Source organism: Panthera uncia, assembly GCF_023721935.1.
Source record: "Panthera uncia isolate 11264 chromosome D3 unlocalized genomic scaffold, Puncia_PCG_1.0 HiC_scaffold_8, whole genome shotgun sequence".
NCBI classification, from domain to species: domain Eukaryota; kingdom Metazoa; phylum Chordata; class Mammalia; order Carnivora; family Felidae; genus Panthera; species Panthera uncia.
The window spans coordinates 60862603-60889845 of NW_026057586.1; the positions used below are offsets into that span (position 1 = coordinate 60862603).

At 44.4% G+C, this 27243-nt stretch overlaps 1 protein-coding gene across 2 annotated transcripts in view; it reads left to right on the top strand.

Moving 5' to 3' along the window:
- Window positions 1-14524, top strand: part of IMPA2 (inositol monophosphatase 2) — a 47447-nt gene extending 32923 nt beyond the window's left edge. For both annotated transcript variants that reach the window (XM_049620458.1, XM_049620459.1), the window contains exons 6-8: window positions 10059-10167; window positions 10899-11050; window positions 14107-14524. In XM_049620458.1, the coding sequence (XP_049476415.1) occupies window positions 10059-10167; window positions 10899-11050; window positions 14107-14222 (377 nt within the window). In that variant the 3' untranslated portion in view covers window positions 14223-14524. The remainder of the gene's footprint in view (window positions 1-10058; window positions 10168-10898; window positions 11051-14106) is intronic.
- The last annotated feature ends 12719 nt before the right edge of the window (window positions 14525-27243 follow it).

Below are 27243 nucleotides of genomic sequence, written 5' to 3' on the forward strand. Positions count from 1 at the left end.
TGTACTTCTCATCTAAGCATCCCTGTTCTTCCCTTCTAAGCCTCCCCCGGACTTCCCATCTAAGCTCCCCTGTACTTCCCGTCTAAGCCCCCCACAACTTCCCATCTAAGCCTGCTTGTACTTCCCGTCTCAGCCCCCCGTACTTCCTGTCTAAGCCTCCTTGTACTTCCCGTCTCAGCCCCCCGTACTTCCCATCTAATCCTCCTTGTACTTCCCGTCTAAGCATCCCTGTTCTTCCTGTCTAAGCCTCCCCGTAATTCCCGTCTCATCACACAGGATTGAAAAGACATTTGCCTAGGTTTTGAGGCTCAATGCAATTCGTCATTTTTGTAGCTTTTTCATTCTTAAGTAAAACCAACCTGTTTTCCCCCAGAATGTGAGTGTGGCAGAGAGGACCGCACTGACCACCAGAACAGGGCGTGCCCTGCCTGGCTTTGTCTACTCTGTGCAAATGTTAACACAGTGAAAAGGCAAGTCATGTCTTAGTAGTATTAAGAAAATTATTTTAACTTCGCAGATTCCTGGAAGAATCTCAAGGACACCCTCAGAGAATTTCTCCAGTTGGTTTCTCAGAAAGGCCTCCTGGGAACAACATTCTCTGTGTTCTTACGTGCTCACAGCAGCTTATCAGTGGCCTTTATACCTGGAGATCCATTCTTCTGGTAACAAAACACATGGCTCACATTTTCTTGTGCCGAGTGTCTTAAATTGTCTCCATCATTTTCTGGCGTATCTATGTTGTTGAAAAGTCTGAAGACCGTATCATTTTCTTTCCCTGATAAGGGAGTTCAGTTGTTTGCTTGAATGCCCAATAGATTTTTTTTCTTTTTCTTTCAAGCACAGTAATTTCAATAGAGTATATCCCAGTGTTTGTTTTCAGTCAGTTTCCTAGGCACACCATGTTATACACCCTTTCTTTTTTTTTTTTTTTAAGTTTGTTTATTTTGAGAGAGAGAGAGTGGGGGAGGGGCAGAGAGAGAATCCCAAGCAGGCCCCATGCTGATGTGCAGAGCCGACTGTGGGGCTCAGACTCATGAACCTTAAGATCACGACCTGAGCTGAGATCAAGATCACTTAACTGACTGAGCACCAGGCGCCCCTTGAGTCCCCTTTTTTTTTTTTTTTTTTTTTAATTTTAGAAGAGTTTTCTTGAATTATAGCTGTTAATATTTGTTCATTTCCCAATTCTTTTGCTTCTCTTTTATGTTCTGGGTCTTCTATTATTAACTATGTTGAGTCTTCTCTGCTTATCTTTTCTATTTGTTGCTTTCTCTTTAATTTGGTTTACCGGATCCACCTATTTTTTTTTTATTAATTTTATTTTTTTAATTTACATCCAAGTTAGCATATAGTGCAACAGTGATTTCAGGAGTAGATTCCTTAATGCCCCTTACCCATTTGGTCCATCCCCCCTCCCACAACCCCTCCAGTAACCCTCTGTTTGTTCTCCATATTTAAGAGTCTCTTATGTTTTGTCCCCTCCCTGTTTTTATATCATTTTTTGCTTCCCTTGTGTTCAACTGTTCTGTGTCTTAAAGTCCTCATATGAATGAAGTCATATGATACTTGTCTTTCTCTGACTGACTAATTTCGCTTAGCATAATACCTTCTAGTTCCATCCATGTAGTTGCAAGTGGCAAGATTTCATTCTTTTTGATGGCTGAGTAATACTCCATTGTCTATATATACCACATCTTGTTTATCCATTCATCAATCGATGAACATTTGGGCTCTTCCCATACTTTGGCTATTGTTGATAGTGCTGCTATAAACATTGGGGTGCATATGCCCCTTCAAAACAGCATACCTGTATCTCTTGGATAAATACCTAGAAGTGCAATTACTGGGTCATAGGGTAGTTTTATTTTTAGTTTTTTGAGGAACCTCCATACTGTTTTCCAGAGTGGTTGCACCAGTTTGCATTCTCACCAGTAGTGCAGAAGATATCCTCTTTCTCTGCATCCTCACCAACATCTATTGTTGCCTGAGTTGTTGATGTTAGCCATTCTGACAGGTATGAGGTGATATCTCATTGTGGTTTTGATTTGTATTTCCCTGATGATGAGTATCGTTGAGCATCTTTTCATGTGTCGGTTTGCCATCTGGATGTCTTCTTTGGAGAAGTGTCTATTCATGTCTTTTGCCCATTTCTTCACTGGATTATTTCTTTTTTGGGTGTTGAGTTTGAGAAGTTCTTTATAGATCTTGGATACTAGCCCTTTATCTGATAGGTCGTTTGCATGTATCTTCTCCCATTCCGTTGGTTGCCTTTTAGTTTTTCTGATTGTTTCTTTTGCTGTGCAGAAGCTTTTAATTTTGATGAGGTCCCAGTAGTTCATTTTTGCTTTTGTTTCCCTTGCCTCCAGGGATGTGTTGAGTTAGAAGTTGCTATGGCCAAGGTCAAAGAGGTTTTTGCCTGCTTTCTCCTCGAGGATTTTGATAGCTTCCTGTCTTACATTTCAGTCTTTTATCCATTTTGAGTTTGTTTTTGTGTATGGTGTAAGAAAATGGTCCAGGTTAATTTTTCTGCATGTGGCTGTCCAGTTTTCCCAGCACCGCTTGCTGAAGAGACTGTCTTTATTCCATTGGATATTCTTTCCTGCTTTGTCAAAGATTAGTTGCCCATGTGTTTGTGGGTCCATTTCTGGATTCTCTATTCTTTCTATTGATCTGAGTGTCTGTTTTTGTGCCAGTACCCTACTGTCTTGATGATTACAGCTTTGTAGTACAGCTTGAAATCTGAGATTGTGATGCCTCCTGCTTTGGTTTTCTTTTTCAAGATTGCTTTAACTATTCAGGGTCTTTTCTGGTTCCATACAAATTTTAGGATTATTTGTTCCAGCTCTGTTAAGAATGCTGGTGTTATTTTGATAAGTATTGCATTAAATATGTTGATTGCTTTGGGTAATATTGACATTTTAACAATATTTTTTCTTCCTATCCAGGTGCATGGAATATTTTTCCACTTTTTTGTGACTCCTTCAGTTTCTTTCATAAGCTTTTTATAGTTTTCAGTGTATAAATTTTTAACCTCTTTGGTTAGATATATTCCTAGGTTTTTTATGGGTTTTGGTGCAATTGTAAGTGGGATCGATTCCTTGATTTCTCTTTCTGTTGCTTCATTGTTGGTGTATAGGAATGTAACTGATTTCTGTGCATTAATTTTGTATCTTGCAACTTTGCTGAATTCATGAATCAGTTCTAGCAGTTTTTTGGTGGAATCTTTTGGGTTTTCCAAATAGAGTATCATGTCATCTGCGAAGAGCGAAAGTTTGACCTCCTCCTTGCCGATTTGGATGCCTTTTATTTCTTTGTGTTTTCTGATTGCAGAGGCTAAGACTTCCCATACTATGTTGAATAACAGTGGTGAGAGTGGACATCCCTGTCTTGTTCCTGACCTTAGGGGGAAAGCTCTCAGTTTTTCCCATTGAGGATGATATTAGTGTTGGGTCTTGTGTATATGGCTTTTATGATCTTGAGGTATGATCTTCTATCTCTACTTTCTTGAGGGTTTTTATCAAGAAAGTTTGCTGTATTTTGTCAAATGCTCTCTGTGCATCTTTGAGAGGATCATATGGTTCTTGTCCTTTCTTTTATTGATGTGATGAATCACATTGATTGTTTTGTGGATATTGAACCAGCCCTGTATCCCAGGTATAAATCCCACTTGGTCATGGTGAATAATTTTTTTAATGTATTGTTGGATCCTGTTGGCTAATATCTTGTTGAGGATTTTGCATCCATGTTCATCAGGGAAATTGGTCTATAGTTCTCCTTTTTAGTGGGGTCTCTGTCTGGTTTTGGAATCAAGGTAATGCTGGCTTCATAGAAAGAGTTTGGAAGTTTTCCTTCCATTTCTATTTTTTTGGAACAGCTTCAAGAGAATAGGTGTTAACTCTTCCTTAAATGTTTGGTAGAATTCCTCTGGAAAGCCATCTGGCCCTGGACTCTTGTTTTTTGGGAGATTTTTGATTACTAATTCAATTTCTTTACTGGTTATGGGTCTGTTCAAATTTTCTATTTCTTCCTGTTTTAGTTTTGGTAGTGTATATGTTTCCAGAAATTTGTCCATTTATTCCAGATTTCCCATTTTATTGGTATATAATTGCTCATAATATTCTCTTATTTTTATTTCTGCTGTTTTGGTTGTGATCTCTCCTCTTTCATTCTTAATTTTATTTATTTGGGTCCTTTCCTTTTTGATCAAACTGGCTAGTGGTTTATCAATTTTGTTAATTCTTTCAAAGAACCAGCTTCTGGTTTCATTGATCTGTTCTGTTTTTTTGGTTTCGATAGCATTGATTCTGCTCTAATCTTTATTATTTCCCGCCTTCTGCTGGTTTGGGGTTTTACTTGCTGTTCTTTTTCCAGCTCTTGAAGGCGTAAGATTAGGTTGTGTATCTGAGATCTTCCTTTTTTAGGAAGTCCTGGATTGCTATATATTTCCTCTTATAACCACCATTCCTGTGTTCCAGAGGTTTTGGGCTGTGGTGCTATCATTTTCATTGGCTTCCATGAACTTCTTAATTTTCTCTTTAACTTCTTAGTTAGCCCATTCATTCTTTAGTAGGATGTTCTTTAGTCTCCATGTATTTGTTACCTTTCCAAATTTTTTCTTGTGGTTGATTTTGAGTTTCATAGTATTGTGGTCTGAAAATATGCACAGTATGCTCTCGATCTTTTTGTATTTGAGGGCTGATTTTCCACCAATCTTTTTTCAACCTCCATTTCTTATAAAGTACAATCTATTCTGTTTATTTATACTTTGTTCCTTCAGTTTAATCTTCTTTGCTGAAATATTTTCTTTTCTAATTCGCTCTTAAGTTGTATCCCCTCCACTTTTCTAGTTAGGCTGGTTTTTTTAGGCATTCTTTATTTATTTTATATAAAGTACTTCTGTTTTGTGGACAAATATTTCTTGCAGTCCTTGATTAACTGAAGAGATGTTCTCTATTCTTTTTTTTTTCCCATGTAAGTGTATGTGTGGCTCACCCATCATTCTTTTTAATTACTTATTTCTGCTTGAAATCTGTATTCCTGAAATGGGGAAGGGCTTTTGAAGGGGTGGGGTGCGAGTTCAGGACCTTTTTGGTAGTTTTGTGGCTCTAGAGTTCCCTTTTGTGTTGTTTTTGTGAAGTGTTCAAAAACTGGGCTTTAACCTTAGATTTTGTTTTTTTGTTTGTTTTTTTGTGGGTTTTTTTGGCTTTATTCTACTTAACTGTTCCCGGGATCTTCTCTTTTCTTTACTACTGTTACTCCTGTCTAGTGAATTTGGAGTTTACTCCCAGTGCTGGATCCTTCCCTTAAGGGGTCTTGGTAAGTCAGTTATGAGAGATCATAGGGCTGGTGGTTCTCTCCCTTCAGCCCTTATCACGCACCAGGGGCTCCTGAACTGGTGTGTGTGCGGCCCTTCTCAGCGCCCACTTCTCTCACCTGGGCCCGCGCTGACTTCCAGGGAGTGGCTGCTGGGGTCCAGCAGATGCTCCGTGCTTCTCTCTTCCTCCTGCTGCCACCCGGTCTCGTAGCTGTTGGAGGCTTGCCCCACCCATTTGTATTCTGGGGTTTGGATGCACCTTGCGGATATAGTTTTTTGTAGATGATGTCTACAGTTTTGCTTTCTTCTCTCCTAGTTTGCTTGGCTTCAAGTTCCAACCCTGTGCCCATCAAGCCCCCTTTCCCCACACCTCCGCCTCTGCCCAGCCCCCACCAAATCACCAACGTCCCGTCTGTCTAGTACTTAATGTTTTTAAGTTAAATAAAATTAAACTTTATTTTCATATGAGTAGCTCTTAATGGTCTATAAGAAGTCTGAAAGAATTAGGACATGTGTGTAAAAATACCTGCTGTCGTAAGTGTTGTCATGGGGTGGGGCGGGGCCGGGCGGGCGGTGGTTGGGGGCTCTATGTTCAGCAAAAGCAGCTTGTGTTCGTGGGGCATATTTCCCAGACTTAAAGCCTACTCACCTCTTTCTCTGTGAGTACATATTTCAGTGTATACAAACGGCTTGCTTCTCTTAAGTTGTAAAATTTTTCTTAAGACAACAATACTCTATGATACTTGGGGTACTTTAACCATGCTCAATCAGAACAATAGTTTTCAAACTGTTGTAAGTCTATTAATGGACAATTGTTTTCACCCTAAAATCTGTTCGTTAAAAAAGTATACAGAGATGCCCTACTTCAAAATCTGTTGGATTTTTTTTTATCATGGTAAAATATATAGAACATGAAGTTTGTCATTTTAAAGTGTGTAATTCAATGGCATTAATTACATTTACAATGTTTTCCCACCATCACCACCATCTGTTTCCAAATTTTTATCTTTCCAAATGAGACTCTGCACCCATTAAGCAATAACTCCCCTTTCCCCCCACACACATACCCATGAAGTCACAAAATATTTTAAATTACAAAATATATGCATTAGTATTTGATTGGGATAAAATACTATGGCATGATAATATGTAAAATGGATAATGCAAAAACCATAGTGATTATGGGTTTGAAATAACCATAATATAAAGTGATGTTAAATAGAGGGGATGGTTTTATCTGTGTTAAACCGTAGAAAGCATTTTGCCTGTAGGTGGCAGCACTAAGGCTTCCTTTTTCCTTGTTCATTTCATTTGGGAAAAGTTTTAGTGAGAGTAAGAAAGAAATAGATACATTGCAGCTAGAAGAAGAGGAAACAACTGGGTGCAGAGATATCTCTTTACAGACTTAAAAACTGTGGGAAGAAATGCTGTCTTTCACATAATCACTGGACAAGCTTGAGTTTAAGTCTGGGCCTCACCACCTAAGGGCCACATGACTACGTACTGGTCACTTCCTTAGGCTTGGTTTCTCCATCTGTGAAACAAGGGCAGCAGTGAGACAGTGAATGTCATAGAGGAATAGAAATGTAAATGTATCATAAATGTAATAGAGGAACAGAGGCATAAATGGAAAGTGTTTAGCACAGGCCTGTCTGGAGAGATTCAGAGGTTGGTAAATGTGAGCTACTGTTTCCACACCTTGCTTAGTTTCCCTTTGTGAAATAGCCTTGTGGCACTTAGTCTGAAACCCTCTGCGCTTCCTGCACCAGCCCTGCATGTGGGGTATCTGCTTGTCTGGGCTGGTACTCTGGGGACTTTTCCACTCACCCTGCAGCCAGCCCCTAGGCCTTGGCCTGAACAAGTAGTCATATTATTTTTTATGCCGTATAATATTTTTTTTAATGAGGTATAACCGCCATATAGTATTATATTAGTTTCGGTATACAACGTCATGATTCAACATTTGTATATATTGCAAAATGATCACCACAGTAAGTCCAGATAACATCCAAGTAGCCACGTCTTATGAACCTGATTAAAAGTAGTACTTATTTCCCCAATGAAATTGTGTGGCTTTCTAGTTCCTGAAGGAAATTCAGTGTCTCCCAGTGTGACTGAGATCCTAGAACCAGGAAATGCCCTGAATGTAGGGATATTATTCTCTTGATCTTAGCTCTCTGAGAAAAATCACTCTTAAAGCATATACCATGGAGTAAGAGATTCCTGTTAGGGTCTAGAAAATAGTACAGGATCTTATCTTAGTGCAGAGGGGATGATGGTACTACTGATAGAGCTTTTGTGGGGGACAGTTTGAAAAAAATTTTTTTAGATCTAAAATATGCATACTCTTTGATTCAGAAATCCCACTTTTGTGGCGGGGGAGCATGAGCGGGAAAGTGGGGCAGAGAGAGAGAGAGAATATGAATGAATGAAGGAATGAATGAACGAACATCTTAAGCAGACTCCACACTCTGCACGAGCCTGATGCAGGGCTCGATCCCATGACCCCAGGATCATGACCTGAGCCAAAATCAAGAGGTAGACACTCAACCGACTGAGCCACCCAGGTGCCCCCAAAAATCCCACTTCTGTCATTCTATCCTGAAAACTCTATCAACACTGGTGCACAAACCTATAGAGAAAAAGAGGTAGCATTGTTTATAATAACAGGAATTGAGAATGTTTATCTGTAGGGGATGGTTGAGCCAATAGCAGTTCATCTATGGGAATAACATGTAGTCCTTACAATTACAGAATGATGGAGAAAGATGTATGTGATATATTGTTTTATGAAAAGAGCAAGGAACAGAATGAACTGTGTTTAAAAATACAGTATATGGAGTTCCTGCGTGGCTCAGTCAGTTGAGCATCTGACTCTTGATTTCGACTCAGGTCATGATCTCAGGGTCATGGGATCCAACCCCATGTTGGGCTCCATGGGGTGTGGAGCCTGCTTAAGATTCTCTCTCTCGCTCTGCCGCTGGTACTCTTTCCCCACTCTGCCCCCCCCTCTCAAAAACTAAAAATAAAAAATAAGAATACAGTGTCTGTGTGTGGGTGTGTAAGATTTGAAGTTAGATAAGGAAATTAGGGCAAGATCGGGCCACATACCCTGCTCCTTCGCTTCCGTTTTCCCCCGCGGCCTCGTCTAGGACAGCTCATCCAAATTGCAATGTTATCTTTCAAGAGTGTTTTTAACAGAAATATTTATCATTCAAGAATTCATCCCCCCCCAAAATAGTGCCATTATACATAGTTATTAGATTCTTACACTAGCCAACCAAATTCTACCTAACTCAAGTATTCCTGCCTTAAATTAAAAAATGCTACTGATTTAACAAATCAGCTCAAACAAGAAGACTCTTACCAAGGTTGCCCTGATGCTGGTGTTCGAGGAAAAGTGCTCATTGCTTCTGTGACTATTTATTGACGCCTGCTGTGTGCCTGGTTCTGTTGATATTGTTTTCTCCAAAAGAGGTCTTCTTTCCTGCCCCTGAGAAAACGCCATCTCAGTTTGGAGCCCAGGGAGGGAATTAGGAGGTAAGCTCGTGCAGTGACCTGTCCACAGGGATCCTGGAGCTGTCCGGCCCCATGGCCCCTTGTTGTGGGTAGAGCTCCTTGTGCACACTGGACATGGGGGAGGCACGTCATTGGCTCAGCCTTGGTGCTGGGTGTGCCTGGCAGGGAGTGATTCAGACCTCTCCAAGGCAGCTAGCTTTGGTGTGGAGCCAAGCAATTTTCAGAAAGTGTTTAAAGTAGAAAATGAGTGCCTCCGATTTAAGAAAAGGGGAAATGGGCATAGAGTCTGTCTGAGAGGAGATGGCCTTCTCGCCGTCATCTGGTCCCTCAGTGAGAGACTCTGTAGGTGTTGACATAGGATTGGGCCCATTGAGTGACATAACTTGTGAAGAGTGTTTTTCCTCCAGTTCATGGAGAGACTTTGTTCTGTTATCTGAACAAATACACCTGGTACGGCTGATTGTGCTCAGCCCGAAGCCTGACCAGGCGTGAGACTGAATTTGGTTGTATTTGGGCGTATAGCAAAGCAAAGACAAACCACTTGTGATAACCTACCCATGAGTCAGGCATAGGAAGGGAGCCCAGGCACGTCCCTTGACACCCACAGGCCAGCTTCCTACCCCTGTCACAGGAGCCGTGTGGTTGGCCCGAGCTCCTCACCACTCCACACTGGGGTGACCATTACAGCCCCTGCGTCAGCCTTCCTTACGCCCAGTGGGGTTACTCCTGAGAATTCCCTTTCCAAAGACATCCTGCTTTCTCTACAGGGACGCTATTTCCATCTCCGTGATCATAGCAGTTAGAGAAAGGTTTTTAAAGACAGATTTATTTGATGAAGTTTTTTTGTCATCATTTTGTTTTTATTTATGGCTGAATGATGGTGATTTTCATGAGCCACCTGACTCTTCCAGGTTCTTCATGCTAACTGTCCCTGAAAAGAGAGAGATCTGAAAGTCTGTTCCCTCTGGAATCTGAAACAGGAAGCAGCCTTAAAGGAGTGATGAGGAAATAGTCAAGTGTGGGATTTGTTGACCTCCCTTCACTGTCTTTACAATGCTGCACAGCTATCAGAAAAACTTCATGGCGTAAACCACTCAACAGATGGTACTTGTTCTGAGAGGGAAGGAGAGGCTGACGTTTGAGGTTTGCTTCAGAGGGAACGCTGAGTATTCAGTTAGAACCAAGACTTGATTTTTCTGATCATGGGGCATTCTTTCTACTGCAGATATCTCCAAGGCCTTGGTTCTAACGGAAATTGGCCCCAAACGTGACCCTGCCACTCTGAAATTGTTCCTGAGCAACATGGAGAGGTTACTCCACGCCAAAGCTCATGGGTATGACTTTTCAGTTCCCAGAACATCCTGGAGCCAAAGGGGAAAGTGCCAAACACACAGTCTTGCTCACAGCTCCCCAGGGAGAGAGGAAAAGATCCCGAGTGATGGGAGGTGGCCCCTCCATGCAGAGGTCGGGAGAGCCACGTGATGCTTCCTCTGCCGGTGTGTTCCTTCGTGCCTGTTAGAAAACCAACAGGGGACCTGTGTTCCTTTCGGAGCAGTGCTTCCAGAAGCCAAGTGACTGATCTCAAGCCACCCAACCAGTGAATCCTGTGTGGGCTTAGAGCCCTTCATAAATGATATCACTCCGGCAAATGTCTAGGAAAAATGAATCCTAACAAGTCCAAATGGATCTTCTCCCGTCTCCCACCCTCCCTAGGTCTGTGCGGTACCTGTCAGATACACAAGGTGATTTACATTTAAGTTAAAATTCAGTAGAGTTAAGATGAGTTCTTCAGTTGCACTAGCCACATTTCAAGTGTCCAGCTGTGGCTAGTAGCTTCCACATTTGCAGAACTTTTCCATCCTCACAGAAAGTTCTCTTGAATGGCACTGCTCTGCACCACAGATCTTGAATCTAGAGAGCTTATTAGAAAAGCCCTGTGGCTCATTTTTAATGACTGGGAATACCCAGCAGAAGGTGACTTTGGATGAAGTCAGCTATTTAAGGGAAATCTGACTTGTGCACGGCACCACTCACAGGAATCTTTGCCCTCTTCCCTCTCCTCTAGGGTCCGAGTTATCGGGAGCTCCACCTTGGCACTCTGCCACCTGGCCTCGGGGGCTGCGGATGCTTATTACCAGTTTGGCCTGCACTGCTGGGACCTGGCTGCCGCCACCGTCATCATCAGAGAAGCAGGTGGCATCGTGATGGACACTTCAGGTGAGCCCCTCTGACCCTCAGCCTGCAGTCCATCCCCAGGGGAATGACAGCAGACTAGACCCAGTAACGCCACCAGACTCAATGTCCCCCAGTCTAGACCTGGTAATGTAACCAGACCCAACATCCCCAGACTGGACCAAGTGCCATTAGACCCAATATCCCCCAGACTGGACCAGGTGCCATCAGATCCAACATCCCCCACACTGGACCAAGTGCCATCAGACCCAACGTCCCCCAGACTGGACCAAGTGCCATCACACCCAACGTCCCCCAGACTGCACCAAGTGCCACCAGACCCAGCATCCCCCAGACTGGACCAAGTGCCATCAGACCCAACGTCCCCAGACTGGACCAAGTGCCACCAGACCCAATGTCCCCCAGACTGGGGCAAGTACCACCAGACCCAACTTCCCCCAGACTGGACCAAGTACCACCAGACCCAACGTCCCCCAGACTGGACCAAGTACCATCAAACCCAAAGTCCCCCAGACTGGACCAAGTACCATCAAACCCAAAGTCCCCCAGACTGGACCAAGTACCATCAGACCCAGCATCCCCCAGACTGGACCAAGTACCATCAGATGGGCCCAACATCTCCCAGACCCATATCCCCCAGACTGGCCAAGTACCACCAGACCCAACGTCCCCCAGACTGGACCAAGTACCACCAGACCCAATGTCCCCCAGACTAGACCAAGTGCCATCAGACCCAACGTCCCCCAGACTGGACCAAGTGCCATCAGACCCAACGTCCCCCAGACTGGACCAAGTACCATCAGACCCAACATCCCCCAGACCCAACATCCCCCAGACTGGACCAAGTACCATCAGACCCAACGTCTTCCAGACTGGGCCAAGTACCACCAGACCCAACGTGCCCCAGACTGGACCAAGTACCATCAAACCCAAAGTCCCCCAGACTGGACCAAATACCATCAGACCCAAAGTCCCCCAGACTGGACCAAGTACCATCAGACCCAGCGTCCCCCAGACTGGACCAAGTACCATCAGATGGGCCCAACATCTCCCAGACCCAACATCCCCCAGACTGGCCAACTACCACCAGACCCAACGTCCCCCAGACTGGACCAAGTACCACCAGACCCAATGTCCCCCAGACTAGACCAAGTGCCATCAGACCCAACATCTCCCAGACCCAACATCCCCCAGACTGGACCAAGTACTACCAGACCCAAAGTCCCCCAGACTGGACCAAGTACCATCAGACCCAAAGTCCCGCAGACTGGACCAAGTACCATCAGACCCAGCGTCCCCCAGACTGGTCCAAGTGCCATTAGACCCAACATCCCCAGACTGGACCAAGTGCCATCAGACCCAACGTCCCCCAGACTGGACCAAGTGCCATCAGACCCAACGTCCCTGAGACTGGACCAAGTGCCATCAGACCCAACATCCCCAGACTGGACCAAGTGCCACCAGACCCAATGTCCCCCAGACTGGGGCAAGTACCACCAGACCCGACGTCCCCCAGACTGGGCCACGTGCCACCAGACCCAGCATCCCCCAGACTGGACTAAGTGCCATCAGACCCAACGTCCCCCAGACTGGACCAAGTACCATCAGACCCAACATCCCCCAGACTGGACCAAGTGCCACCCAACATCCCCCAGACTGGACCAAGTACCATCAGACCCAACGTCCCTGAGACTGGACCAAGTGCCATCAGACCCAACATCCCCAGACTGGACCAAGTACCATCAAACCCAACGTCCCCAGACTGGACCAAGTACCATCAGATGGGCCCAACATCTCCCAGACCCAACATCCCCCAGACTGGACCAAGTACCATCAGACCCAACGTCCCCCAGACTGGACCAAGTACCATCAGACCCAAAGTCCCCCAGACTGGACCAAGTACCATCAGACTCAATGTCCCCCAGACTGGATCAAGTAGTACCAGACCCAACATCCCCCAGACTGGGCCAAGTACCACCAGACCCAACTTCCCCCAGACTGGACCAAGTACCACCAGACCCAACATCCCCCAGACTGGACCAAGTACCACCAGACCCAACGTCCCCCAGACCAGGCCAAGTACCACCACCAGACCAAATGTCCCCTCTACTTCCTCAGAGTCTACTGATGAGACACCATGTGGAAGATGTTGGAAGTTCAGTGGGCTAGTGCCTTCTCAGCTTTCCTGCCTTCCTACTCTATGCCTCTAGGCGTGAAAAGAGACCCCAGGATCAGGATACGGCCAGATAGGAACACGCGACCACTGTACACATACATAACATTTGACGGTTTTCTAGCACACATTCTGACCCCACCAAATCCGACGAGATAGGCAGAATAAGCATCATACCCCCCATTCTATGAAGAGGAGGCTAGCACCCCCACACACACACACCGTGTATCTCCGCATGGGGTCAGCATGGTGTAGAGTGTGAGCACACTGTGAGCTTTTTAGGAGAACAGACTCAAAAAGGTGACTTGTTCCTTCTACTTCAAGGTCATCGTGTCCCAGTGACTGACCCCCTGGGTGTGAGTCCCCTAACATGTCTGCCCCCATAACTCCGCTTAGTTTCAGGCAGACCCCTCATCTAGTATTTAGGAATAAGCAGTCTGAGACTGGGTGAGTCCTTTTAGATCCCTTTCTCTAGCTTTTTAGTCACGACTTGTTAGCCAGCCTGCATCAGGTCACTGCCCAGACAGGCCCCACCCAGACCTGCTGAGTTAAGACTTCCATCCATCACATGGGGTCCCCGGTGCAACCCATACAGCAGACATTTGAGAATTGCTCTCCACTGTGGTGGTCTAACTGATCATGTGAACCTCAGTCCTGATGGCTGGACCTTAGCCTCCATTCCCCCAGCACAGCCTCGAGTGCTCCCTTCCTGGGGCAGCAGAGTGGATGCTGAGAGGCTGCACCCTTGCTTTGGCCAGGCTCACGTCTAGACCTCCCTGTTTGGTCCCGCCTCCAGCCTGGCCTGGACCTTGGTTTTCCTTGGAAAGTGCATGTGCTCAGTTGCCATTCGGGACTGTTCTGCCCTTTCCGGTAACTCAGGCACCCTGTCTTCTCTCTCTGTCCTCAGGTGGACCTCTCGACCTCATGTCTTGCAGAGTGGTGGCTGCGGGCACCCGAGAAATGGCGACGCTCATAGCTCAGGCCTTACAAACGATTAACTATGGGCGGGATGATGAGAAGTGAAAGGGAGCAGAGGGGCAGAGAAATGTGACCCAAGGACTGGGCCCTCCTGGGAATGCTGAGGCTGGCGGCGAGCCCTGGGACAAAGCTGCCTCCAGCAGCCTGCACACATCAAGTGTCTCTGACCACCCCCAAGAGGAGGTGTTTTGCTAAAGTATGTGGCTTTCTGGTTAAATCCACGTCTTTCACCGGGATTCGGTGTTTAGCTGGTGTCTCTCTTTAATCTCACATAGCCTTTATCAGGTTAGTACACATTCTTCTATCAGGGCCAAAATCCAAATCTCGTGTGACATACGTATTGAAAATTGAGTCTTGATTTTTTTTCCTCCAGAATGCAAATCTCAGGTAATAAGGCTTTAGAACTGCTGATGAAGCGGACTTGTTCTCAGGCCCTCCCCCATGGTACTTCAGAATGCAATAAATCAAAATAATGGCGCTCTGCTTATCTGTTTCCCTCCATAAGTGTGTCGCCTGCTTCCTCAAACCCACAACGCCCACAGCTGTAGATCCAGGCTCTTCAGGAAAGTTTGCATATTAAAGCCCGAAGTTGGCAGTGTTTGCTGTCTGTCTGCTGCTTTTGATAAGCACTGTGAAAACTACCTTAGTAATTATCATGTGTTAATGGATAAAGTGAGCCATACAAAAATTTTAGGAATTTATTTGAGCAAAAAACGCTGGGGAAAAACTGTTCTAGAGAAAAGGCCAAAGGAAATTCTCGATTGACTGTAGCTTAAAACCTCTTTCTTTGGCTGTTTGTGGTTGGTTGTCCTTAAGTTCACTCTTGTAACCTTAAGGTATTTACAGGCTTACATTGGTTTGCTTATGCAGGTGCTATGGCATTAGAGCCACCTCAGTCTGATGTCCTCCTTTTTAATTTAACAATCCCCCCTTTTGGTTATCCTGTCATATGTGAGAAGATTGCCCAAAAATTTGGTATTAGCACCACCCTCTGTCACCATCAGAGTTAAATTGCTCTTGCCTCACTGTGAAACTCCCAGGTTATGTTGTCAGATCCATGGAAGAATTGCTTTTGCTTTTTTCCCCATTGTTCAGCTTGTTTCTTTTTCTCCAAGCACACTGAGACCATCTGCTGTGCTGATGGCTGCAAGCACGCCTGTAAGACCTTTGAGAGAACACAGCACACCAGACTGATAATACCAAGCGACTGAAGTATACTCCTAGCCATGGCCCCCATGAACCAAACCAGTTGCTATCAAATAAATCAAAGAATGTACCAGAATCAACCTGTATAAGTCAAGGAGCATGTTTGTTAATGTCTTGTACTGGAGTTTCTACAAAACCAGAGGTGTTGATCTAGGTACAGCAGGAACTATTTGCCGTGGCACAGACTCCCCCAACAAGTAATCTAAAGCAATTCTATTATCTAAAACCATCTCAGCAAGAGAGCCCCTGGGGACTTTTGTGGTGCAGCCATGGCGTTAGCGGTAGACTCAGCAGTGGTTGCCGGAGTTGAGGGTAAGTTTCTAATTGTACATTTGTTTGTAATAACTCCAAGCCAAGGAAGAGGGGACCTTCCAAATGATGCGCATCCAGAGGGGTTAACAGCTGCTAGTAAAACTTCTCTTTCAGGGGAGTGGGACAATGTGGAGTTTCTGAGGTATTATGAAGGGACAGTGGGACAGTACTTAGAGCAAGGGTGCATTGTCCTTACACCCTCCAGACAGCGAGCTGCCCAAGCATGGAGGCCGCTGCCCAAAGGTCCACGTGTAAAGGTGTAGCTAGGAGGTCCACGTAGGGCTCCCTCAAGTATTAGCATTCATGGACCCATTGCTCCGTATAGAAGTGCATCATTCATCCAAGACTCCAATACTGTATTACCACACATTGAAAGACCAGCCAAATGTATGGGCCCAATAGCAAGCCTACAAATGGTCTGATTGACACTGGCTGCTCTGCAGCCTTTCAGATGTGCACTCGGTGGATTTTGATTTTCCCATTCCAGGATTGGATTAAATTGAGACAAGAAACAAGGATACATAGATCTGGTGTTTGAACTTTGTTAAAGGGACCTGCAGAACAGTGGCAGCATACAGTGGCCTTCAGGATTCCCTTCACATCTTGAGTTTGGTTCAGCATGACAAATCCAGCTGTTGGTTTAGTGGTTTAGTTTCCTGCGGTAGCTGTTGTTTGTGAAATCCTGTCTTCCCCTGAATTAAGGGACAGAAAAGGCAGATCGCAAATAGGCAAAGGAATAAAGGTTTCTTATAGGAGATGAAGATCCGGATCAGTGATTTTGGGAGAGCTGCTCGCCCCAAGCTGTTGAATGCTTCTGAGGAGGAACGTCTGTGGCCAGTTTTAACTTCACATCTCTGGCTGGTATACAGTGCCAGAGCCTGGAGGAGCCCTTTCAACTGGGTGCTGTGGCCCCAGGGTTCAAATCCCTGAAGTTGGGCTGCCATCTGGGTGGTGAGGAGAACCTGGTGTGGTCCCTTCCAGTGAGGTTCCTGGGCAGTCTTTCTTAGGTGTCATTTCCAGAAGACCTGCTCTCCATGTCCTAAGTTGTGGAAGGTTAAGCCAGCTATAGGAGCATCATGGAAAGCTTCCTTTTCCTGGTGGCAGTACGCTTCGGCATAATGCATTAAAGCCTGACAATACTGAGTCACATCAGAATTTATGAGTACAGTAGACACGTGGTTCTATCATCAAAAGCCTAGGTCTTCCTGTTACTGCTGCATGAGATGTTAATTTGTGCTTTCCCGTGAGTGCCAATCTAACTGCCATCAAAACCAATGGTAGACCTTTTGGCCAGGGCAGTCCAGTTGATTCTGTTAATTTAGCTAGCTTCAGGTTTAAGATACCATTTGTTCATTCAACTTCACCAGATGACTGAGGACGGTAAGGATGATACTAATGCCACTGTTTAAAAGCAACGCCTTATTTGTTTAATTATTTCCCCAGAGAAATGAGTTCCCAATCACTGGAGATCTCTCTGGGGGATACCCCCTAAACTTTCTAAAAGTTTCTTAGCCATGGTTGTGGCATCAGCCTTTCTGCATGAGAAGGCTTCAGTCCATCCTGAGAAAATACAAATAATTACAAGGACATATCAATAATCCATTGTAGGAGCAATTGAGTGAAATCTATTTGTAAATGTTCAAATGGCCCAGTAGGTGGTGGAGATGCTCCATCAAATGAACCATCTTAATGGTCTTTCCAGGGTTAGGGGTTTGATCAATTAGACATTTGCTCATAAACCACTTTTGCGACTTTGGAGCAGTCACCCACCAATTCTTTTTCATAATTTGGGTCATTTTTTTCTGTGCCATGATTTGCAGAATACAGAGCTTCTAGTAATGGCAATTTTAAGGGCTCAGGAAGAACCAGGAGGCCATCTGGTGGCCCTCAGTGTGTCCTCATCTAACATTAAATTTGTACCTTTGGTCTCAACATTTGTTGTTCTAGTTCAGGTGCCTGATTTTGTCTTTTATATAGATTATCATAAATAATTTGGTTAGAGTTCGTCTTCCAGACTTCATTCAGGTGGTATATTAGAAGAGTTTTAGTGCTGGCAGATTTAGCATGGAAGTCTGCTAGACCATTTCCCTGATACTCGGGTTCTGTTTTCTAGTGCGAACTTCATTCTTAATAATTCCAATTCAGTTGGGCACTAGAATGGCAGACAGCAGTTCATTTACTCAGAGTCCAGTTTTGATTAGGATTCTGCTAGAAGTGAGGAACTCTGTTTCCATAAATGTCTGGTCAGAGACCACCCCAAAGACATATGTGCTATGGGTATAAGTGTTTACTGACTTTCCGTTGGGTGGCCAACAAGCCTGAGTAAGGGCATGTAGCTCTGCTGGTTGCACAGACTTAAAATGGGCAAGATACCCTTTGGGGTAGTTCATACTGAGTTATTACAGCATATCCTGCTTGATACCTCCCTTCTGCATTCTTAGCATAGGACCCATTGACGAAGTATCAAATCTGGGCTTTCTGATGAATTGTCCTATAAGTCATGTGAAGGGTCAGTAACCATGACACCACATGTACACATTTATGGGGTTCTGTACCATCGTCAGGCCGGGGCAGCAGGGTTGAGTGAGTCAAAGCACATAAGACGGAGGTTAGAAGGTAGAAGGTGAAGCCTCTCACAAGATGCTCATCTTCTTGCTGGAAGTGTTGAGTCTAATCAGGGGGTAACAGATTCTGAGCAGCATGAGGTACTTGTAGTATTAAGTCATCTCCAAATACCAGTTCAGCTGAGGCTTAGTCACTGTGGCTCCCACTTTCCAACAGTCTGGACATGCTCCGCCTGCCAGGTCTGACTGTAAGCTGTGCTCAGTAGGTCTGTGTTTTCCTCCATGCTCTTGGGTTAGAACTCCTAAAGCCTGGTTATCACTCCCGTGGACAGATAAGGTGAAAGGCTTAGTATAATTTGGGAGCCCTGGGCTAGAGTTTGTTGGCAGGGTTAATTTTAGTTGGCTAAAGGCTTATTTCATGTTTCTCTTCCTAGGAGAAGGGCTTGAGAATCGAGTTTGTTGTAAGCTCATACAGAGGAGATGCAATCAGAAAAATGTGGAACCTAAGATCTACAATATCCTGCAAGTCCAAGAAATTGTCATTAGTTGTATTTCTGGGAAAGTTTGGCGTGGTCTTTACTCTTTCAGGTGAGAGGGAAATACCTTCTGCATTCAAATCATGTCCTAGATAGCGGACCTTCTTTTTTGTGAATTGGAGTTTTTCCTTAGAAGCCTATGTGCTTTACAAACTAATTGCTATAATAAAGTGAACCTGTTTCTGAGTCTTCCCTTGTAAGGGAACACAGCAGTAAGGCATCTACATACTGATGAGTGTAGCATTCTTAGGGATGTAAGGTCTTGATGTAAAACCTATGAAAAATAGGATGGGGCTTCAGCGAACCCTATGGCATTATAGTCCAGGTATATTGTTGATTTTTCCAAATGAAGATAAGTAATATTGCTTCTCACTGTCAACTGGGATACTAAAGAAAGCAGAGCAAAGATCTACCACTGTGAACCACTTTGACTTTGTAGTTACATTAGATAACAAGGTGTTGAGATTTGGAACACAGGGAACGTTAGTATCACAGTTTTATTGATTGCACGCAGATCCTGAACACATCTCCAACCTTGTCCATTTGGTCTTTTAATGGATAAGATCGGAGCATTACAGGGACTAGTGCATGGGGTTCTGAGTCTTTGCTTAATTAAGTCTTCTACAGTTAGTGAGAGCCCTTCAATAGATTCTGGTCTTAGTAGATATTGAGACAATTTAGGCAGGGGTTCAGAATGATCTATTAGGATTTTTATGGGTTCAACACTCTTTTTTTCTTTTTTTTAATTTACATCCAAGTTAGCATATAGTGCAACAATGATTTCAGGGGTAGATACCTTAATGCTTCTTACCCATTTAGCCCATCTCCCCTCCAGTAACCCTCTGTTTGTTCTCCATATTTAAGACTCTCTTATGTTTTATCCCCCTCCCTGTTTTTATATTATTTTTGCTTCTGTTCCCTTATGTTCATTTGTTTTGTATCTTAAAGTCCTTATATGAGTGAAGTCATAGGGTATTTGTCTTTCTCTGACTAATTTCGCTTAGCATAGTACCTTCTAGTTCCATCCACATAGTTGCAAATGGCAAGATTTCATTCTTTTTGATTGCCGAGTAATACTCCATTGTATACACATACCACATCTTGTTTATCCATTCATCCATCGATGGACATTTGGGCCCTTTCCATACTTTGGCTATTGTTGATAGTGCTGCTATTCACATTGGGGTGCATGTGTCCCTTCAAAACAGCATACCTATATCCCTTGGATAAATACCTAGTAGTGCAATTACTGAGTCGTAGGGTAGTTCTATTTTTAGTTTTTTGAGGAACCTCCATACTGTTTTCCAGAGTGGCTGCACCAGTTTGCATTCCCACCAGCAATGCAGAAGAGATCCTTTCTCCACATTCTCGCCAACATCTGTTGTTGCCTGAGTTGTTAATGTTAGACATTCTGACAGGTGTGAGGTGATATCTCATTGTGGTTTTGATTTGTATTTCCCTGATGATGAGTATCGTTGAGCATCTTTTCATGTGTCGGTTTGCCATCTGGATGTCTTCTTTGGAGAAGTGTCTGTTCATGTCTTTTGCCCATTTCTTCACTGGATTATTTCTTTTTTGGGTGTTGAGTTTGAGAAGTTCTTTATAGATCTTGGATACTAGCCCTTTATCTGATAGGTCGTTTGCAAATATCTTCTCCCATTCCGTTGGTTGTCTCTTAGTTTTGCTGATTGTTTCCTTTGCTGTGCAGAAGCTTTTAATTTTGATGAGGTCCCAGTAGTTCATTTTTGCTTTTGTTTCCCTTGCCTCCAGGGATGTGTTGAGTTAGAAGTTGCTATGGCCAAGGTCAAAGAGGTTTTTGCCTGCTTTCTCCTCGAGGATTTTGATAGCTTCCTGTCTTACATTTAGGTCTTTTATCCATTTTGAGTTTGTTTTTGTGTATGGTGTAAGAAAATGGTCCAGGTTAATTTTTCTGCATGTGGCTGTCCAGTTTTCCCAGCACCGTTTGCTGAAGAGACTGTCTTTATTCCATTGGATATTCTTTCCTGCTTTGTCAAAGATTAGTTGCCCATACATTTGTGGGTCCATTTCTGGATTCTCTATTCTGTTCCATTGATTTGAGTGTCTGTTTTTGTGCCAGTACCCTACTGTCTTGATGATTACAGCTTTGTAGTACAGCTTGAAATCAGGTTGTGATGCCTCCTGCTTTGGTTTTCTTTTTCAAGATTGCTTTAGCTATTCGGGGTCTTTTCTGGTTCCATACAAATTTTAGGATTATTTGTTCTAGCTCTGTGAAGAATGCTGGTGTTATTTGGGTAGGTATTGCATGGGTTCAGCACTCTTAATTCTGCCTGTGTTGGCTGAGGAAGAAGCTCCTAGGCAGGCAGGCACTTCTGAGAGATCGGGGCTTTCACACTTTCAAGTCTCAATTTCATCAAGTCCTGCTTGCAGAGAGCAGAGCAACTCAGGTCGTTTCTCCTTCTGAATTAAATTTTATATGAGCCCTCAATTTAGAAAACTTATCTCCTCCTAACAGGTTTGCTGGGGCAGTGCCATGGAGAAGGAATGTATTGTTTCCTGGAAATGGCCCTAATATCATTTGGACTGGTCTAGATATAGGTACCCTTTGAATTTGGTTGGAAACTCCCTCTATGGAAATATTTTCTTTATTCTGAGGGATTTGCTGTTTTATGAAAGTGTGATTTATTGTTGGTGAAGTTTACTGTAGACCCACCAATACTGTACAGGATTCTCCACTGATTTTTTTTAATGTTTATCTATTCCTTTTGAGAGAGAGTGCACATGTGAGAGCTGAGGAGGAGCAGAGAGAGAGAGGGAGATAGAGAATCCCAAGCAGTCTCTTCACTGTCAGCAGAACTCAATGTGGGGCTCGATCTCACGAACTGTGAGATCATGACTTGAGCCGAAATCAAGAGTTGGACACTTAACCAACAGAGCCACCCTAGGAACCCCTTCAAAATTGTTATCTTCATTTCCCCTTGCTAATTTAGAGGTATCATGGGGAGCAATTTACTGGAGAATCCCTTGGAAATCCATCAATGCTGATCATAATTTTGACAATCAAATTTTTAAAGACTTCCCCTGATGGAAAAACAGTGTGAATTAATAGGTGGAAGTCTGCAAAACGATGGGTTCAGCAGAAGGCATTCCTTTTTCCAGTGCCCTGATTGTTTACAGTGAAGGAGGACGTTTGGGGACAGAGTATTCCTGAGTTCTAGGTTCTGGCTTGAAATGCATACATGGAGGTCCTCAGCCCTTGGAGTGGTTGTAACTATACGGCCACAAGTTTATTGGCTTTTCAAATATCATGTTGGCCCTATGGTTTTTTCAAAATGTTCAGCTAGGGATCTGGGGCATCTGGGTGGCTCAGTTGGTGGAGCATCCCAGCTTCAGCTCCGGTCGTGATCTCATAGTTTATGGATTTGTGCTCTGCCTCGGGCTCTGTGCTGACAGCTCGGAGCCTGGAGCCTGCTTTGGATTCTGTGTCTTCCTCTCTCTCTGCCTCTTCCCTGCCCATGCTCTCTCTGTCTGTCTCTCTCCTCCCCCACTCCTGCTCACTTTCTCTCTCTCAATCTCTCAAAAATAAATAAACATTAAAAAAATATTTTTAGATGTTCAGCTAGGACTGTTAGTTCAGCAAGAAGGGCCACTGCCCAACCCAGTTTGTGCCTCTTTATTAGGCCACTTTTAGGCCGGAGCCCCGTAATAAATAAGGAATTCAGGGCATTTTCTGTGCCTGCATTTAATGAAGAAGGAACAGAATGTTTCACAAAAAAAGGTTTCCAATTTTGTCTGTAGTCTGAGACTGGTTTGTCCTTTTTTGTTTGCAAGATTGAGTGATAGAGACCAGTCTTTTGAAGAAGTGCCTTATTAATACTTTCAAGTAGGTCTTGGGCTATTTTTCTAGTGCATTTTGGTCCATCCCTGGCAGAGCAAATGTATGTGGGTCTTTACCTATTGCTCCTAGCAAATTCTCATTTGACTTCACCCACCCATTTCCTAATGCCACACAAATAAATTGGTAGAGCTTCTACAGCCCCAGATCATAAGCTCCAGTCAGAATTCCAAGTTTTTCTCTCTTTCCCCCCCTTATTCCGTAAGACCTTGGTCTGGACCCAGTCCAGCTTAAGCTGGACCTAGTCTGACCCTTGACCTGGTGTGGTTTCTTCTTTTTTAAGTCAGTCAGTCCCAGACCCAGTCCAGAAAAAGAATGCTCAAATAAAGTCAGGGAGCTCTTTAAAAAAAATTTTTTTTAATATTTATTTATTTTTAAGAGAGACAAAGCATGAGCAGGGGAGGGGCTGAGAGAGAGGGAGACACAGAACCCGAGGCATGGCAGTGTTTCACCTTCGGATCGTACTTCTGACACCAGACCTGTTAAAAGGTAAACTGAGGCATGTTAAAATTTTAGAGGCGTGTATTTGAGCAAAAATGGATTCCAACCGGGCAGTGCCAAACCAGCAGTGGTTAGGAGAGCCCTGCCGACAGGAGCTGGGGGGAAACATTTACAGGGGAAAAAGCAGAAGCAATGTGAGGAGATATTGACTGCCTATGGCATAAGGCTAGCTTGCTGTTTGTGAGTGGTTGTCCTTAGGTTCGCTTTTGTAACCTTGAGGCATTTACAGGCTTAAGAGTTTGATTTGCTTATGTAGGTGCCCTGGCATTGAAGCCACCTCAGTCTGCTGGCCTCCTTGTTTCATTAGCCTAATGCATGTTAGTATTTGAAATCCAAGACATGGGACTGACTGAAGAAAAATGAATAGCTCAAAAACAAATCTCCAAAATTACTTTGTGTGATCCATCTATTTAATGAGGAATTGTATTTTCTGGGCCTCATTTTTCCCTCTGTAGGAGATAGAATTACGTAAAGAATATTCACTGACCAGCTAGCCAGGTATCTTTTCTGAAATTTAAGAATTGAGATAGTCAGTCTTTAGGTGGAGAAGGCTGTAAGCTGCCCTTAACTTTTCCTCTCATGTTCCTAATTTACCATCATCGTCAACAAATAGAGAGTATTTGAAAGCGTCCATGACATCTGCTGTACTCTGGCTCCTAAAATTCAGAGGTTGGCCTATACAGTAACCCCATCATTTTCACCAGACTGTACCCCTGGGGAGTCCTCAGCAAGTCCTGGGCTGGCCCCCAAGGTCTCTCCTCTCTGGACGCTGGTGGACCTTCACTGCTAGCTCCTGCCTGCCACCCGCCTCTCACAGGCCAACCTGCGTGCAGGCTGCAACTAGCAGAGCCCCCAGTGGACTTCCCCAGAGGATTATTCCCTTTGGGAGTAGATTACCGAGATGCCTTCCCACCACTTCCACTTGGCTTACTACTTGGCAAATTAAAACTATCAAAAAGGAGTTTCCTTTTCTGATCTGAATGGGGTGACCAGGCACACCCCCAAAAGGTACACGGTTGAGGGGCTTGGATGTGTGAGGATGGGGGTCTCCTTTGGGGCCAACGAGTCTAATGTGCATGGGGGCTCTCACTTTTGATACCTGCAGGAAGTTAGCACATGGCATGCAGAGCCATAGAACTTCAGGGTCAAGGGCCTTAGCGACTACTTGAAGCTTCTCCACCCCCTGGGAGTCTCGAGTCTCCTGCACGCCCTGCTGACCAGTGTCCAGCCTCTTGCTGACTCCCAGGAGAGGCACGCCATTCCTCCAGAGAGCACACCCACACCAAGATCTTTCAGATCATTACGATGTCCTTTCTGTGTTCAAGTTCATTTCGGGCAGCTGAAATATGTAAGCACTTAGCCAAGATTTTCTGAATGAGATTCATTTTAACACATTTTGAAGATTAGTGGCATAAATGGAGACAAGCTTCTCCAGCTAAGGGGAGCAGGCCATGTAGATCCTGATGGGGGGACGGGCAGGTGGGGCTCCTGGAGATTTCAGGGCTCAGATTGATAGAATAACTGACCAGAAGAGAGCTTTCCCATTCCTACTAAAAATGGTTATGTAAGCAAAGGAGGCACTTTGTCAATTTAATTTCTAAGTTCTATAGTTTCGGAACTTAATTTACTAAGTTTTCCAGAGGAGATGACAGTCACTTTTTAAAATTGCTTTAGCGAGTCCCCTCCCTAAAATGTACCTCACGCCATGAACCACCCCTGCTATGGTGGGTGACAGGTTTCTCTCCTCAGGTGCTAGACCTAGTTAAGCAGACACTTAATAACTTGGATGTGAAATACCAAGGATGCAATCTTTTGGGCTGTCAAAGGGTGGGAGTGTTTTTCCATTGCCTTAGGAGGAGCCCGGAGTAAGGTTTATACTTCAGGTTTAGGCTTCAGATATGTATGTGAGATCATTGCTTTATACAAAAGCGCCAGGGGCAAAAGTAAATGATATTATTATGTTAGGGGCATGCTCTAAGGATAGCTGCCCCACCATCCTTGCAGTGATCATGTCCATACTAAATATACGTGAAGGCCGTGGTTAATAAAAGCAAGTACTGCATACCTACCCTCTTGGTTCTCCAAGCTTCCTGGAAACTGCTGTACACTGGGAACAGTTCTGGTGCTCACGTTGCTATTTTATCACCTGGGTTCAACATATGTGGTGTTGGAAGGGATTGTCTGGTACCCGGACAATGATCATTTAAAAAAAGTGTTTTCCCTAAGTATCAGTCTCCTAATCTGTATGTTATATTTGCATGTGCACATAGGCAACCTTTAGCCATTATTATACTGTCTCAAGGGAACCTACTTGTGATATGAAGATACCCTTAAAATGAACCGTAAGGGGACGCCTGGGTGGTTCAGTCAGTTGAGCATCCAACCCCTGGTTTCAGCTCAGGTCATGATTTCACGGTTCATAGGCTCGAGCCCCATGTTGGGCTCTGTGCTGACAGTGTAGAGCCTGCTTGGGATTCTCTACCTCTCCCTGTTTCTGCCCCTCCCCAACCAGTGTGTGCACATGCTCTTTCACTCTCTCTCCATCTCTTTAAATAAACTTTAAAAAATGAACTATAAGGGAGCCTTCCTAGAAACCCACATGTATTGGAAGGAAAAAAGAAACTTAAAGAAACTTAAAGCAATACCAGCAATATTATGGTGGGGCGCCTGGGTGGCTCGGTTGGTTAAGTGTCCAACTTTACCTTAGGTCATAATCTCATGGCCCGTGAGTTCGAACCCCGTGTCTGGCTCTGTGCTGACGGCTCGGAGCCTGGAGCCTGCTTCGGATTCTGTGTCTCCCTCTCTCTCTAGCCCTCCCCCGTCCATGCCCTGTCTCTGTCTCAAAAATAAATAAACATTAAAAAAAAATATTATGGTAAGGTTAATGTCATTTTGAACATAAATTAGTATCTTTCAGGCATATATCGGTGATCTGAAAACACCAACGTGGATTATTGAGCATAAACTTTTAATGCTTAAAGATTCAAGGGAAAGTGCACAGAAGTGTGGGTAGCACACTGGACAGGGATTGGAACTGGTTCTGTGTTCAGATCCTGGCTCTATACCAACCAGCCATGTGACCTTGGGCAAAGTGACCACTTAAGGAAGCCGAGGCCCCAGTTGGTCCCTAACACTTGTGCATTAACGTTCTCCAGGGCTTTTTCCAGATTCTGCTCCCTCAGCCTGTGAACTAGTAAATACCACACCTGGCCAAAGTTCCCAGCAGGAATAAAGAAGAGGTGTGTGTTATCCAGCTGGGATAGTAAATACATTTTGTGTTAAGTCACTCTGGGTTTGTGTGTGTTTACATAGGTTCACCTTGTGAGCGCTGTAGCTTAATCACATTTTGTAGATATGGAGCCTACTCCATGTCTGACGACCCTTGAGAAAACCCAGAACTGGTCTGAGTCCTCTGTCCTCATGGGCCCGGGTCCCCGGAGCTTGCCAAGCTACGGACCAGTTCCTGAAGCACAGGGACAGTCATCTTTGAAGAGACTAGGTTTTCTCTCATCTCTGGAAACAGCCCAGTTTGCCATTTTATCATTTCATTGCATGGGACTTTCTAATGGTATAGCTTTTTTGAATGCAAGTTTAAAATGTATGCTCATGTTTCACCAAATTGTTTGCAAGATTTTATTTTCTCAGGATCTACCCAAACAGTTCTTCTGAGTATAAATGCACACAAGAAACTCCTCATGTTCTTTAACATGCATTTTGAGGGGTAACACTCATTAATCATGTGACGTCGTTAAGTGTCTACTGGAAGGTTTCTTTGGAGAAATCACTCCCCACAGGAAAAGCCTTTAAGAGCACCCTACGGGCACCACAAGACCCTGGAGGCTACAGCCTACATAAATGTCTGCAGGCGCCCCAGGTCTCTCCCCGTTTGTTTCTGCATTCTGCAATTGCTGGGGGTCCGGAGCTGGCCTTGGTACGCTTTTGGCATAAGCTTTGTCACTGCCTCTTCAGGAGAAGCGGAGAGACCCCCGGAGAACAGGGAGGTGCCCGAGACCCTGAAGCCATAGGCCAGGCTGGGGTGCAGAGCTCAACCCATCATGGAACCTGACACCCAG